Source organism: Moschus berezovskii, chromosome 20 (assembly GCF_049115385.1).
Source record: "Moschus berezovskii isolate FMDL1 chromosome 20, NW_MosBer_1.0, whole genome shotgun sequence".
Lineage (NCBI taxonomy): Eukaryota > Metazoa > Chordata > Mammalia > Artiodactyla > Moschidae > Moschus > Moschus berezovskii.
The window spans coordinates 43,372,842-43,388,773 of NC_142479.1; the positions used below are offsets into that span (position 1 = coordinate 43,372,842).

General features: G+C 43.1%; 1 protein-coding gene across 4 annotated transcripts in view; it reads left to right on the top strand.

The window, feature by feature from the left end:
- The window catches only part of ARHGAP44 (Rho GTPase activating protein 44), a 122,642-nt gene that overhangs the window by 65,034 nt on the left and 41,676 nt on the right, over positions 1 to 15,932 (top strand). For 3 of the 4 annotated variants that reach the window (XM_055407311.2, XM_088828915.1, XM_055407312.2), the window contains exons 2-4: positions 6,421 to 6,460; positions 6,834 to 6,938; positions 13,974 to 14,050. In XM_055407311.2, the coding sequence (XP_055263286.2) occupies positions 6,421 to 6,460; positions 6,834 to 6,938; positions 13,974 to 14,050 (222 nt within the window). Of the gene's footprint in view, positions 1 to 6,420; positions 6,461 to 6,833; positions 6,939 to 13,973; positions 14,051 to 15,095; positions 15,267 to 15,932 lie in introns of those variants that run through there. The other variant, XM_088828917.1, reaches the window with a different exon arrangement.

The following is a 15,932-nucleotide window of genomic DNA, read 5'->3' on the forward strand; positions in this document are numbered from 1 at the left end:
ATTGCTGAGAGAAATAGCAATAACCTCAGATATGCAAATGACACCACCCTTATGGCAGAAAGCGAAAAAGAACTAAAGAGCCTCTCAATGAAGGTGAAAGAGGAGAGTGAAAAAGTTGGCTTAAAACTCAACATTCAGAAAACTAAGATCATGGCATCTGGTCCTATCACTTCCTGGAAACGGTGACAGACTTTATTTATTTGGGCTGCAAAATCACTGCAGATGGTGACTGCAGCCATGATATTAAAAGACGCTTGCTCCTAGGAAGAAAAGTTACAACCAATCTAGACAGCTTATTAAAAACCAGAGACATTACTTTGCCGACAAAGGTCCATCTAGTCAAAGATATGATTTTTTCCAGTAGTCATGTATGGATGTGAGAGTTGGACTATAAAGAAAGCTGAGCACTGAAGAATTGATCCTTTTGAAGTGTGGTGTTGGAGAAGACTCTTGAGAGTCCCTTGACTGCAAGGAGATCCAACCAGTCCCTAAAGGAAATCAGTCCTGAGCATTCATTGGAAGGACTGATGCTGAAGCTGAAACTCCAATACTTTGGCCACCAAATGCAAAGAACTGACTCATTTGAAAAGATCCTGATGCTGGGAAAGATTGAAGGCAGGAGGAGAAGGGGACGACAGAGGATGAGATGGTTGGATGTCATCACAGACTCAATGGACATGAGTTTGAGTAAATTCTGGGAGTTTGTGATGGGCAGGGAGGCCTGGCGTGCTGCAGTCCTTGGGGTTGCAAAGAATCGGACACGACTGAGCAAGTGAACTGAACTTAACCCATTAGTGATAGTGAAATTAATATAGTGAACACAGTAGAAAGTATTAGAAAATATTTTAGCAAAACAATGCTTACTAAAATATTATTGTAATAGGCATTGTTCTGTTAAAAGATGTTTTATTTGGGTACCAGATAAGGGCACGTGGCCTTTTTCACTGAGCATAATGTCTTTAAACACCTATCCATATGGTCACTTGTGTCAGTAGATCCTTCCTACTTATTGTTGAGTGTTTGTTGTTGGTCAGTTGCTAAGTTGTGTCTGACTCCTTGCAACCCCGTAAACTGCAGGACCCCTGGCTTCCTTATCCTTCGCTATCTCCTGGAGTTTGCTCAATGTCCATTGAGTTGGTGATGCTATCTAACCATCTCATCCTTTGCTGCCCCCTTCTCCTTTTGCCGTCAACCTTTCCCAGCATCAACCTTTCCCACTCGGCTTCCCTCATACCTCAGTTGGTGAAGAATCCACCTGCAACTCAGAAGACCCTGGTTCAGTTTCTGGGTTGGGAAGATCCACTGGAGAAGCAATAGGCTACCCACTCCAGTGTTCTTGGGCTTCCCTTGTGGCTCAGCTGGTAAAGAATCCGCCTACAATACAGGAGACCTGGGTTTCATCCCTGGGTTGGGAAGATCCCTTGGAGAAGGGAAAGGCTACCCACTCCAATATTCTGGGCCTGAGAATTCCATGGACTGTATCGTCCATGGGGTTGCAAAGAGTCGGACACAACTGAGCTACTTTCACTCACTTTTCCCAGCATTGGGGTCTTTTCCATTGAGTCGTCTCTTCACATCAGGGGACCAAAGTATTGGAGCGTCATCATCTGTCCTTCCAATGATATTCAAGGTTGATTTCCTTTAGGATTGACTGAGTATTTTACAAATTGTTGAGTGTATTCTGTTATTAATCCACTCACCTGATGAAGGACATTTAGAATGTTTGCTCGTTGCGCATAAAGTGTCTATGAACATTTATGAGGGGTTTTTAGGGGGGAACATAAATTTCATTTCTATAGAGTGGGATTGCTGGGTCATGTGGCCAGTGTATGTTCAAGTTCGTAAAAAGCTACCAACCTGCTTTCCCCAGGGACTGTTTGGCTTCCATTGACTCACCCTCAACTGTGTGTAAGGACTCTAGTTGTTCCACGTCTTCTCCAGAACTTGATGTAGTCAGGGGTTTTGCATTTTTTGTTGTTATTTTGTTATATTAATTGTGTTATCTCATTTGGGTATTAATTTGCATTTTCCTAGTGGATACTGATGTGGAACAATTTTTCCTGTGCTTATTTGCCATTTATTCATCTTCTTCGATAAAGTTTCTGTTCAAAAATTCTGTAAAGCAATTATCCTTCCACTAGAAAATAAATTTTAAAAAGTTTCTGTTTGGATATTTTTGCCCATTTTGTAACAGGATTTTTTTAAACTGTTGAATTTGAGAGTTTTGCGTTTATTCTGGATACAGTTCTTTTATGTGAACTAGATATTTCTTCTTTCAGTGGATTGTCTTTTCATTTTTTGGAAGTGCTTTTCACAGAGCAGAAGCTTTTAATTTAAGTGAAGTCTAATGTGTCCTTTTTTTTTTCTTTTATGGATCATGCTTTTGATATTTCTAAGAACTCATTGCCTAACCCCAAGGTCAAAGATATTTTCTCATGTTTTCTTCAAAAGTTTTATAGTCTCTTGTTTTGTATTTAGGTCTGTGAACCTTTATGAATTTTTATATATGATGTGATGTACGGGACAAAGTTCCTGTTTTTTGATATGAATGTCCGATTGTACCAGCTTAGTTTGTTAAAAGGACTCTTCTTCCTCTTTACATCTCTGTCACAAATCAGTTGCTTGTATCTATCTAGGTCCATTTTCCTTATTCTGTCCCATTGATCTGTTTTTCAGTCCTTTCACTACCATATTCTTTTGATTACTTAGTTTTATAGTAAGTCTTAAAGTTGAATGAGTACTGCAAATGTATTCTTTCTAAAAATTGTTTTGTATATTCTACTTCCTTTGCAGTTTCGTATTGATTTTAGATTGTATCTATAACAAATCCTTTTGGAATTTTGATTGGGATTGTATTTAATCATAACTAATTTTGTGAATATTGACATCTTTATTGTGTGGAGTGTTCCAGTCCACACAGTATTTCTCCCTTGATGTAGATTTTTAAATTTCTTTCATAAATATTTTATAGTTTTCAACATGTACTTTCTATGCCTATGTATTTATAAATTTATTCCTAAATATTTTATTTTTCAAAGCAGTTGTTAATAGTATTTTATTTTTAATCCTAATATATATTCATTGCTAGTATATAGAAATAAAATTTATTTTTGTTTGTTTACTTTGTGTCCTGTAACCTTGCTGAATTCATTGGTGCTAGGAATTTTTTTTTCCCTTGGTAGATTCCTTGGTATTTTCTGCATAAACAAACATGTCATCTGAAAATAGGGACATTTTAATTTGTTCCTTTCATATCTGTATGTTTTTTATTTCCTTTATTGCCCTAAATAAAACTTCTGGCACTGTATTGAATGAGTGTTGAGTACAAACTTGGATCAAGGCATCTATATCGTGAGGAATACTGGTTTATAGTTAGCTTTTTTTTTTTTTTTTTTTACTGTTTTTGGTCTGGTTTTGGTATCAAAGGAATACTAGCTTCATAAAATCAATTGGGAAGTGTTTCCTTCTCTTCTGTTTTCTGGAAGAGATTATGTAGAATTGGTGCTAATTCTTCTTTAAATATTTGGTAAAGTTCTCTTGTGAAATCTCTGGATCTGAATTTTTTTCCAAGATTTTTAATAGTATAAGTTCAATTTCTTAATAGTTATAGAGCTATTTAGATTATTTCTTTCATATTGAGTGTATTGTAATTTGTTTTTAAGTACATTAGTCCATTTCATGTAACTTGTCAAATTTACATTATGTGGTTAATTGTTCAAAGACAACCTTTTGAAATCTACAGGATTTTGTAGTGATTTTTCCTGTTTCATTCCTAGTCTGTCTTCTCTTTCTTCCTGTTTTCAGTTGTGCTAGAGGTTTTTTCAACTGTATTCTCAAAGAACCAGCTCTTTGTTTCTTGGTTTTCTCTGTTACTATTTTGTTTTAGACTTATTTCATGAATAAATCAAATTTATTTATGATTTCATTCCTTCTGCTTTCTCTGGTCTTATTTTTGGTCTTCTTTTATAAGTTGTTGCATTAGAGGTTGCTCATTTGAAAATGTTTCTCTTTTCTAATGTATGATTTTAGTGCTATAAAATTTCCTCCCAGCACTGCTTTGGCTGTGTCTTATATTTTGATACATTGCATTTTCATTTTTATTTAGTTCATTAGTTTTTTTCCTTTGAGACTTTCTCTGTTCCAGGAATTATTTAGAAGCATTCTATTTAGTGTCTGAATGTTTGGATATTTTCTTCTTATCCTTCTGTTAGTGATAGGAGACGGAGAAGGCAATGGCAAGCCACTCCAGTACTCTTGCCTAGAAAATCGCATGGACAGAAGAACCTGGTGGGCTGCAGTCCATGGGGTCACTACTAGTCGGACACGACTGAGCGACTTCACTTTCACACATTGGAGAAGGAAATGGCAACCCACTCCAGTGTTCTTGCCTGGAGAATCCCAGGGATGGCGGAGCCTGGTCGGCTGCCGTCTATGGGGTCGCACAGAGTTGGACACGACTGAAGCGACTTAGCAGCAGCAGCAGCAGCAGTGATAGGAGAATATACTGTATATGATTTCAGTTCTTTCAGGCTAGTAATGATATGAACCCAGATGTTGTGCATCTTGGTATATGTACTGAAAAAGAATATTCTGCTGATGTTGGTTGGAGTGTTCTTCTATAAATGTCAGATTCTTTTGTGGCGGTTGTGGTTTAGTCTCTAAGTTGTGTCCAACTCTTGTGACCTGTGAACTGTAGCCTGCCAGACTCCTCTGTCCATGGGATTTTCCAGGCAAGTATACTGGAGTGAAAGAAAAGTGAAAGTCACTCAGTCGTGTCTCATTCTTTGCAACCCTTTGGACTATACAGTCCATGGAATTCTCCAGGCCAGAATACTAGAGTGGGTAGCCTTTCCCTCCTCCCCAACCCAGGGATTGAATCCAGGTCTCCTTCATTGCAGGCAGGAGCCACAAGGGAAGCCCAAGAATACTGGAGTGGGTAGCCTATCCCTTCTCCAGCAGATCTTCCAGACCCAGGAGTCAAACCGGGGTCTCCTGCATTGCAGGAGAATTCTTTACCAACTGAGCTATCAGGGAAGCCCATACTAGAGTGGTTTGCCATTTCCTTCTCCAGGGGATCTTCCCGACCTGGGGATTGAACCTGGGTCTCCTGCACTGCAGACAGATTCTTTACTGACTGAGCTACCAGGGAAGCCCCTGGATTTATGTTCATATATACTCTTGCTGATTTTTTTTTTTCTAGATAGTCTGTCAGTTGTTGAGAGAAGAAATGTTGAAGTCTCTACGTGCATTTGTATTTTCCTTCTCATATTTTGCAGCTTTTTAGTTTAGTGCATATACATTCAAGATTCTGTGTCTTCTTGTGGATTGATGCTTTTATCGTTATATTCTTCTCTATATTTCTGGTCAATTTCATTATTCTGAATCTATCTGCTATTAATACTGCCACTTTTGCTTTCTTTTGATCAATGTTTGCATGATATCTTTTCCTATCCTTTTACCTTCAGCCTACCCATATCATATTTGAAGTGAGATTCTTGTGGACCATATGATTTCTTTCAGTCCACTCTTGTCACTCTGTCTTTTAATTGGCATATTTATTAGGCCATTTGCCTTTAATATAATTATGAATATGTTAAGGCTTAAGCCTGCCATTTAATTTTTTGTACTATGTTCTTTTTTTTTAAATTGCTTTGTGTTCTTTTTCTTTCCTTTCTGTGGGTTAGTTTATATTTTGATTTTTTTGAGTATGCCTTTTTGTGCTTTCCTCCAGGAAGATTTGCATTTTCCTCTGATGCTGAGACAGGGATTGCTAACAGGTTGGGACCCTCCAGCCAGCATCCAGGTTCTTTCCCCGAAAGTGTTAACCTCTGGTTTCAGCTCCCCACTTTCTGGGGGATGCCTCATACTAGTGGCCAGATCTCAGTGGTGACATTTGCATTTGTCACCAGTACTCAAAACTTTCTCTGTCTTTGCTGTTGATCAGTCTCTACCGTGTTTGCTTGTTTGGGGGAGACCAAGGGGAATGGGTGGGGGAACCTGCTTAATTCTATTACTTGAAAAAGAATACCTGGAGGCAGAAAAAATGTGTTTGTTGTGCTTCATCTAGGTTTCCATGCAGTAGTGGGAGACCCCTCAGAGCCTCTGGTTTACTATGTTTTGCTGGAAATGCTGGTTACTTGATATTCCTTGTCAATCCCAGTGCTGCCTACATTTTCTCTTGTTAGAAATCGCTGCTGTTGATGCAAGCTAGTATATCCAGGATGTCGAGACAACAAGATCCTACTGTGTAGCATAGGAAACTGTGTTCAATATCCTGTAATAAAACACAAATAGAGAAGAATATGAAAGAATGTGCATAGATGTATAACTGAATCGATATGTGGAGAGGGTGGGGAGTAATTATGAGACCATATTCCTATTTTGTTTTTTAACTGATATGTGTCTCCATTTTCCCTTTAGGGCTGAGAAGACTGAAGTTCTGAGCGAAGACCTTCTTCAGGTAAGGTTGTCACCGGCCCGTAACTCATAGATGTCAAAGACATCTTCCCTTTTACAGCCGAGTCCTTCCCGATGTTGTGCAGATTCTCCACCACTCCTCTCCCAGTCCGTTTAGAGATGGAATATTTTCTCTTTACAATAGCACCCTGCATGGTGCACAGCAGTCTCAGTGGGACTTTTCAGGAGACACGTGAAGGCATTTTACTGCACGGTTAGCAGAGCATCTCCGAGTCTGTGATCCCCTCCGTTTCTCTCCCGCATTGGACGTTGTCTCTGCAGAAACAGGGGTCAGTCTTGTCCCTGGATTATCCAGACCCATGACCCCACTCTGACCTCGCCTCACCTGGGGGCCCCGCCCCCTGCTCTGTCCGCAGGTAGAGAAGCGGCTGGAGCTGGTGAAGCAGGTCTCCCACAGCACACACAAGAAGCTCACGGCATGTCTGCAGGGCCAGCAAGGGGCCGAGGCTGACAAGCGCTCCGTAAGTGCCCTCCCGGCCCCGGGGGAGGTGGAATTTGCCTGCTGATCGCCCGGCCAGTGTTTGAGAATCGTAGCCCTGCCTGAAGCACCTCCACCCTCACCAAGATCTGGCCCCCATCCTTGTCCTCCCCAGACTGGGGCAGCCCCCGAGGAGAGCAGGATGGGCTTAGATCCCACTGCTAAGGAGGCTGCCACCTTTCCCTTACCCCTGATGCTCATCTACAGATTCCATTTGCCTTCATAGTATCTTAAGATCACATGGAAAAAAAATTACACTGTGGTTTAGGGGGATACAAGGGACCTATAAAGGCTCTTATGAAGACCATTTTTGCTGCAATGATGCAGTAAAGATAAGGTGATGCCTAACAGGGCTCCAGGGTCTCTGCCTAGAACCTGCAGTAGTGCTGAAGGCATTGCATCATGGAGCTCCACTGGATAGTCCTTGGGGTGGATGACCCTGAAGGTTCACTTCCCTCTTGACCCCCACCTCCCTCAAATTCAGCAGAGATGAAAAGATATTCTTCCTTTTTAAAAAAAAAAAAAATCTTACTAAGTTTATTTTTTGTCTGCTGTGCTCAGTCGCTCTTTGAGACCTCATGGACTATCACCCGCCAGGCTCCTCTGTCCATGGGGATTCCCAGGCAAGAATACTGGGTTGCCATTTCCTACTCCAGGGGATCTTCCCAACCCAGGAATCTAACCTGCATCTCCTGCATTGGCAGACAGATTCTTTACCACCGAGCCACCCGGGAAGCCCCCCAAAAAGATATTCTTAAGCGTTCACTTGGCTTTGTTCCAGAGGAGGGGCAGCCTAGGGGGTTTCTTTCCTCCTCGAATTGGTGATCAACATGTCTGGGCTCTGTCTGATTTTCTCGGACCGGGAGTTCTTGTTGACGTCTCTTCCTGGTGGTCGCCCTGAGCCCCCCAGCTCTGTTGGCCTCGCCTCTCTTGGCGATCCTGATGCGTCCTCCCAGCTCACACTGCAGGACCAGACCGCTCCGCTTGCTCCATCATTCCATTTTCTCCTCCCAACCCTGGTTTCTTCTTTCTTAACTTTCCCAGCAGGAACCACTGATGTGTGGTAGAAAGAAAATGTTTACAGCTTTGCAGAGTGTCTGTGGAAGTAATTCGATGTGTATTGGGGATTTCGGCAAAGGGAGCCTGACAGTCGTCTCCATTGTCAACTGCTGGTCTGTTCTCTGTGTCCACAAGTCTGTTTTGGTTTCCTTGTTGGGTTCATTTGTGTCCTCTTTTCGATTCCACATATAAGTGATAGCATATGGTATTTGTCTTCCCCGTCTGACTTCACTTAGAGTGATAAACTCTAGGTCCATCCATGGTGCTGCAGATGTCATTATTTTCCTCTTTTATGGCTGATTGGTATTCCTTTGTATGTGTGAACCACGTCCTGATCCATCATCTGTTGATGGACTTTTAGATTGCTTCCATGTCCCGGCTACTGAGGCTAGCCAGGCCAGCATCATCTTACTGTTTGATTCTCAGCTCAGATGCCACCTTCTCGGTGCAGCTTCTCTCTCCATCTGATGTGTTTGCTCCCTCCCCCAGTCACACCCCCCGATTCCACGTTCTTCCTGGCGCGTGTTGTTCTCTAAAATCGCTGTGCTCCTTCATATTCTCCCATGTCCATTCCCAGTCCTGGTATGTGAGCTCCATGGGAGCAGGGATCTTATCTTCGCATCACGGCTGCATCCTTAATGCCTCTAATGGGGCCTGCCACGTGAAGGCAGCGCTAAAAATAGATGTGTCACGACTGGATGGCCTGTGAGTATTTTAGGCACAGGACTTGCCCAACGCGTCGAGCCAGTTTGACTCTTTCCTATTCTTTTCTTTTAAAATCTTTAATTTGTTACAGTATTGCTTCTGTTTTATGTTTTGGTTTTTTGGCTTCAAGGCATGTGGGATCTTAGTTCCCTGATCAAGGATCAAACCTAAAGGCCCTACATTGGAAGGCGGATTCTTAACCACTGGACACCAGGGAAGTCCCAAATCTTTGCTGTTCTTTACAGAAGCAATTTAGGTTGATGGTTCTGAGTTTAAGTGCTGGGATATGACTCTCTGAGCTTGAAGCCTAGCTCTGCTGTTTCCAAATTTTGCCTGACAGAGAGCAAGTCAGTTACCTCTAAAAGCCTTGGTTTCTTTACTTGGAAAATGGTAGTAACAGTGAATCCTTACCTAGTAGGGTTGTTTGAGAATTCCGTGAGATCATTCACGTAAATGCTTAGCACAGTGCTTGACCTATGCATAGTAAAGAAACAGAAGCTGCTGTTATTATGGCCCTGTCATTGGTCCAGAATCACCACTGAGAACTGCTGAGCCCCAGGGAACAAGTGTGCTTGGATTAGAGGATAGTAGACAGCAGTTCTCAGAGATGGGGCTGTGTGTGAGCACATTGTGTGTATGTTTGGGAAGCAGAGTGGATATTAGAATGAGACTTTTTGTCTCTGAGTCATCCTACAAACTGTGCTGCTTCTGCCCAAGATAATTTTGGAGAGAACAGTCATCTCAGACAAGTCAGATTGACTGCTTGCGAACCCTGGAACATTCTGTGTCGCCTTCTTTCACTCTTAAGCATCTCTCAGCACTCCAGAATCAGGAGGAGGTGTATTCTAATAGCTTCCCTTTGACCTGGAAAGCCACTGGTCAGGGTGAAACTTGCCAAGATCTCTTTACCTGGGCACTAATGGTCCCTGGTGGCTCAGACAGTAAAGATTCCGCCTACAGTGCAGGAGACAGAAGAGAGGCAGTTTCGGTCCCTGGGTTGGGAAGATCCCCTGGAGAAAGGATTGACAACCCACCCCAGCATTCTTGCCTGGAGAATGCCATGGACAGAGGAGCCTGGTGGGCTACAGTTCATGGAGTCACAAAGAGTTGGACCCAACTGAGCGACTAACACAGTAGTCCTGGAATATTATGTGGCTCTTTCAGCCTGGATCTTTGTCAGCCAGAGAATGGTGGCTTTTCTAGACATGTGGGCAGTTGGATCCTTCAAAGTCTCAATATCCTTCTCAGTGAAGCGAGGGTGAGCAGAGGGTGGGGAAGAGAGCAAGTACTATCTCAGGAACAGGTCGGCATTAGGGTAAATTAATCAGCACGGCGCCCTGTGTCTGCCGAGCCCTCAGCTTTTCCTTTTGTTTTAGAAAATTTCTTTAGGAATAAAGAAATAATTTGGAGTCTGTTATGAGTTGTAGTTCATTAACTTCTTCTATTCACCTGCCTTTGATTATAGATTATCACCGTCTCATTTTTGACATGAAGGTATAACCCATTGCTTCCTTTCTTTTTTTCCTCTTGGTTAGCTTCTTTTTCAGAGAAGGCAATGGCAAGCCACTCCAGTACTCTTGCCTAGAAAATCCCACGGATGGAGGAGCCTGGTAGGCTGCAGTCCGTGGGGTCACTAAGGGTCGGACACGACTGAGCGACTTCACTTTCACACATTGGAGAAGGAAATGGCAACCCACTCCAGTATTCTTGCCTGGAGAATCCCAGGGACAGGGGAGCCTGGTGGGCTTCCGTCTATGGGGTCACACAGAGTTGGACACAACTGAAGTGACTTAGCATCAGCAGCAGCTTCCTTTTAATTTCTTGATTCTTTTCTTCTCTTAGTTTCTGGACTCTTACAGCATCTACACAAGCCAAAACTCACTAATTGATGTTTTACCCCTTCAACACTGATGCCCTTGAAATCCACGCACCCACAAGGCCCTCAGTGTCTCCTCCACAGCAAATCCTTCCTCAGGAGCATCACTCGGTCCACAGGCAGAGACCCTGTCTTGTGACCGTTACACCGTCAGTACAGGACGTGTTTAAATGTTGTCGTCATCATTCAGTGACCTGTGTAGCCATTAAAAAAAAAAAAAAAACCAGGAGGAGGCAGTTCTCTCTACGTCTTGATAGGAAATGACATGAATGATATTTCTGTGTGAAAAGGAAAACAATAAGGTTGGGTATATCGTGTGCTGACAGTGTGAGGAGAAAAATGTGTCCATTAAAAACGGACACACACTCACATACATAATTGGATCTGCTTAGAATACTTATGGAAGGAGACACAGAAAACTGATCACTGTCATGATTCTGGAGACGGGAACCAAGTGGCTGAGGGTTAAGGATGGTCTGCTTTTTTCTTTTTTAACCACTTTAGACGTTTCTCTAAAACGTGCCCAAAGTAACTTCTCTTGAACGGTGAGGGTGGGAGCAGATTCTCTCCAAAGATACTGTTCCTGTGCCTTTAATTAAATCTCTGGAAACCTGGACCTAATAGCTTTGTAGGACAGCTAGAAAGTGGTGTTTAAGTTTGGATGTATGATTTCTTGGTTGCCTGGTCTCATTTTTACCCAGGAGAATGTCTCATTTTATGTGAAATGGTGGAGTAGCAGGATTGTTCCTTGAGTGAAAGCGTCTAACTGGGAAGTGGTACCTGGGTAGGCAGGCACCCCATTCACGGAAGTTAGACGTCCTCTCTGAGGGCAGGGAGGGGACTCTGCCTTGGACCCATCCAGGGTATCCTGGGCTTTCCTGGGCTGGAGAGCAATAATCTCGCAGGTGTCCTGGTCTCTCCTCCTTCTGGAGCCCCAGGAACTCCATCTCATTCTTGGGGTTGACCTGTCTCCTGCGATTTTTCCCTGGAGATACCTGGAGCCTGCCGCTCTCCTGGGGATGTTCAAACCAGATTCCTAAAAATCCTTGGTTCCTCTCTCACGTCATCCAGTTTCGTGTTTCAGGATTGAGTTATTTTAAACAGATCGTTTGTTCTTAAGCCCCCAGTGGTCCCCAGGTCCCCTAGAGTCCAACTCCATTGCCTCCCTCCAGCTAACGAGGACCCGCGTGATCTAGCCTCCACCTCCTCCCTGACTGCTCCCCCTTCACTCCCTTAACTCCCGTCGTGCTGGTCTGCTGGGGATGGATGCTGAGCTGGCCAGGTATGCTACCTCCAGACCTTTGCACCTGCCATTCCTCTGCCTGGAATGTTCTGTCGCAGGTCATCTGGAGGCTTGGCTGACTTTCTCTCCCTTCAGCGTGCTTCCTAAAGGTTCCCTCTCTGGGGGGAGGGTCTTTTCTCATCACCGCTCCCTCGCCACAGCTGCCCACTCTGCCTGTTGTCCTGCTTTCTGTTGCCCGCACAGCACTTCCAGCTCTCGAAACAGTCTCCTTCATAGTGTCTGTGTTAGTAGCTGTCTCTCCGCCCTGGGGTATAAGCTCCGTGAAAGCAGCGTGCGGTCCCAGTCACCACGGCTGTGGCACCCGGGTAGGTGGGCGCCCCGTTCACTCTGGGGAGGACGTGAGTGACAGCTGAGGGTCTCTGGGTCCTGAGGCAAAGGCTGTGGGATGGGAGGAGGTCTGTGTGGTGGTGGAGACCAGAAGGCCTAAGGAGATCCAGTTGTTCTCACTTTGTTCTCGGCGTGTGCTGGATGGTTTAGGCTCAGGAAGAACAGGGCTTGTCCACACTTAGTAAGGAGGGAGGATGTATTGTTCTGTGATCATAGATTGTTCTGCCTTTCTGCCTCCCTCCTCCTCTCTCCCCCTCACTTCCCACATAACATAAAACTTACCATTTTCACTATTTTAAAGTGCAATTCAGTGACATTTAGTGCAGGGACAGTATTGTGCAGCTACCACCATAATCTACTTTCAAAGCATTTCCGTCTCCCCTAAAGGAAACTCCATACTCATCAATTAATCCCCCTCCCCCTCAGCTCTTCAGTTCAGTTCAGTCGCTCAGTTGTATCCGACTCTTTGCAACCCCATGGACTGCAGCACACCAGGCCACCCTGTCCATCACCAACTCCTGGAGCTTACTCATCTCATGTCCATTGAGTTGGTGATGCCATCCAACCATCTCATCCTCTGTTGTCCCCTTCTCCTCCTGCCTTCAATATTTCTCAGCATCAGGGTCTTTTCCAATGAGTCAATTCTTCACATCAAGTGGCCAAAGTATTGGAGTTTCCCCCTCATCTCTTAACCATAAGTCTAGCTCCTGTCCCATGGATTTGTTTATTCTGGACAGCTTATATAAGTTGAATCATGCATCATGTGCCCATTTTGTCTGGCAATGCCTTCAGGGTGCATCCACACTGTAGCCATTCTCTTTTTCTGGCTGTGTAGTAGTTCCTTTGTGTGGACAGACTGCATTGTGTTTCTTTACTCACCCATTGATGGACATTGGTGCTGTTTCTACCTTTTGGCTATTGTGCATTGGGCCGCTCTTCACATCATGCATGTTTTTATTCAGCCATCTGTTTCAGAGTATTTTGGGTACATACCCAAGAGTGGAATTGCCGGGCCATATGTTAATTTTGTTTACCTTATTGAAATACTGCCAAACTTTTCCCCAGTGCTGGACCGTTTTACATCTCTTCTGGCAAAGCATGAAGGTTCCAATTTCTCTACATGCTCACCAATATTTATTTTATGTATCCAAGAATATATATTATTAATATTATGATAGCCATCCTACTGGGGATGAGGTGGTATCTCATTGCAGATTTCATTTGCTTTCCTTAATGACTAAGGATGTTGAGCATCTTTTCATTTGGTTATTGGCCATTTTATATCTTCTTTGGAGTCTGCCTTATATTGATGATTACTTTGTTTGCATTGTAATTCTAGGTGAACATTTTCTCTCTTTCTTGACCTTAAGCTGCCTTGTTTATAAATTAGGGCTAATTGACTTCTTAAGAAAGAGATTGATTTCTAATTAAAGCGTGGCTGAAGTCTTTAGCATAATTTTGAAATCTTTTTTCCCTGTTGCTATCCTACTAGATTTTAAAATGCAGCATGTAAACCGTAGCCTTATTTTCCAAATTAGCAAATTTTGTTTTAATTTTCTGAATTTTGACATCTCTGAGTCTAACCCACCTTTGTATCCTCTGAGTTTTTAAATTTTATACATATTTTAAAGTAAATTTGTTTCTTAGCTAACAGAGTATCTAGGCAAGTATTTGACTTCTCACTATTTTCATATAAGTGGGTGACTGTTGAAGTCATTTTCATTACCACATCCTTTTTTCCTTTTCAGAAAAAATTGCCTTTGACAACACTGGCTCAGTGTCTGATGGAAGGGTCAGCTATCCTGGGAGATGACACACTTCTGGGGTAAGGAGATACCACGCATGGGTTCGTGCCAAATCTGGGAAAGTCCCCGTCCTTAAAGAGGGGACGAGCACATCTCAGCAAGGCACTGAGGACACTGAAGCCTGGCCGGGGGCTGGATGGGGAAGAAGGGGCGGTGGCCAGTGAGAAATTGAGCCCCCAGGCCCTGGAGTCATAGTGTCTGGGCAGGAGGCAGTTCCCAAGGGGAGAAATTAACAAAAAACTGTAGGGACTTCCCTGGCGGTCCAGTGGTTAGGACTCCGTGCTTCCACTGCCGGGGGTGTAGGTTTGAGCCCCAGTTGGGGAACCAAGACCCCACATGCCATGAGGTGTGGTCAAAAAAAAAAAAAAAAAATGGTTGAAGGACATTCAAAATCCCTCGGGCCCCAGCAGAAGCAAATGTGAAATCTCTCCGTGTCAGATGTCAGAACTTAAAGGATTCCCAGAAGAACAACCCTTGCTGATTTTGAGCTCACAATAAAAACAAGCTAAAAATAGAAGCATCATGAGAGAGGGTCAGCAGGCACAGCTGATGGGAGAATCGGACCCTAAGAGCTAAAAATACTAGGGTGGCATGAAAGGAAATGGACAGTAATTACATTTAAAGTGAAATTTAAAAATTTAATAAACACAAAAAAATTCTTGACAAAAAAAATCAGTACAAGGGGAAAAAAAGAAGAGGCAGAATCAAAGAAAACCAAATAGAACTTTTAAAAATTCAAATTATATTTATTATACTTTAAAAACTTACTTGAGAGAAACTGGAAGTTGCACACAGATATGGAAACTGGTGACCTTGAAAACGTATCTGGAGTCGCCACAAGAATGACCAGAATAAAGTACAGTTCCTTTGGGTTTTCCTGTAAGAGCTTACAGAAAATCCTGAATGAATTCTGTTGGCTGACCCAATAGAAGCGCTAAGGATACAGGCAACATTAAGTGGAGAAACGCAAGTGGCAGGTTATAAATATAGAGCATTAATGTGTGGTAGTTGCTCCTGAAGAAGAAAATAGAAGGGTAAGTTTATGGTTGAATTTTCCTTTTCTAGATTTGAAGAAAAGCATGAGTCTTCAGATTTAAGGAGCACAAAAGGTCCTGACAGAGATCCACAAAAAGAAATCCATCACTGGACACGCCATTGTAAAACAACTACACACCATTGACACAAAAGAGAGATTTAAAGTCGAGCAGAGAAAGCTTGTTGTTGTTCAGTCACCAAGTATGTATACAAGGGCACTTAGACTGATAGCTGACTATTTATGAGCCGAAACAAATGCCAGGAAAGAAGGGAGGAATATCTTCAAGTTGTGAGGGAAAAACGTGAGAAATCTAGACTCAGTGACGTACTAAGTTGTCATTCAAGAATAAGGGGAAGGGACTTCCATGGTGGTCCAGTGGTTCAGAATCCTCCTTGTAATGCAGGGAACAGTCCCCCCTGGCTGGGGAACTGAGATCCCTCATGGCATGGGCAAACAAAGCCCACGTGTTGCAGCTACTGAGCCAACGTGCACCGCAACAAAGAGCTGACAGCCAAATAAGCAAATATTTTTTAAAAAATCTTAAGGAATAAGAGGAAAATAGGTTATCTTCAGGCACAGATTTAGAGGAGTTACCATTTGCTTGTTCTCGCTGAAAAACTAGTTAAGGTTGTGTGAGGTAGATTATGTCCAGAAGAAAAGAGTGAAATTCAAAGAGCAAGAAAGTATTTAAAAAAACAAAAAAGTATGCTGGGAAAGATTGAGGGCAGGAGGAGAAGGGAGCGACAGAGGATAAGATGATTGGATGGCATCACCGACTCGATGGACATGAGTTTGAGCAAATTCCTGGAGGCAGTGAAGGGCAGGGAAGCCTGGAGTGCTGCAGTCCATGGGGTTGCAGAGTCAGA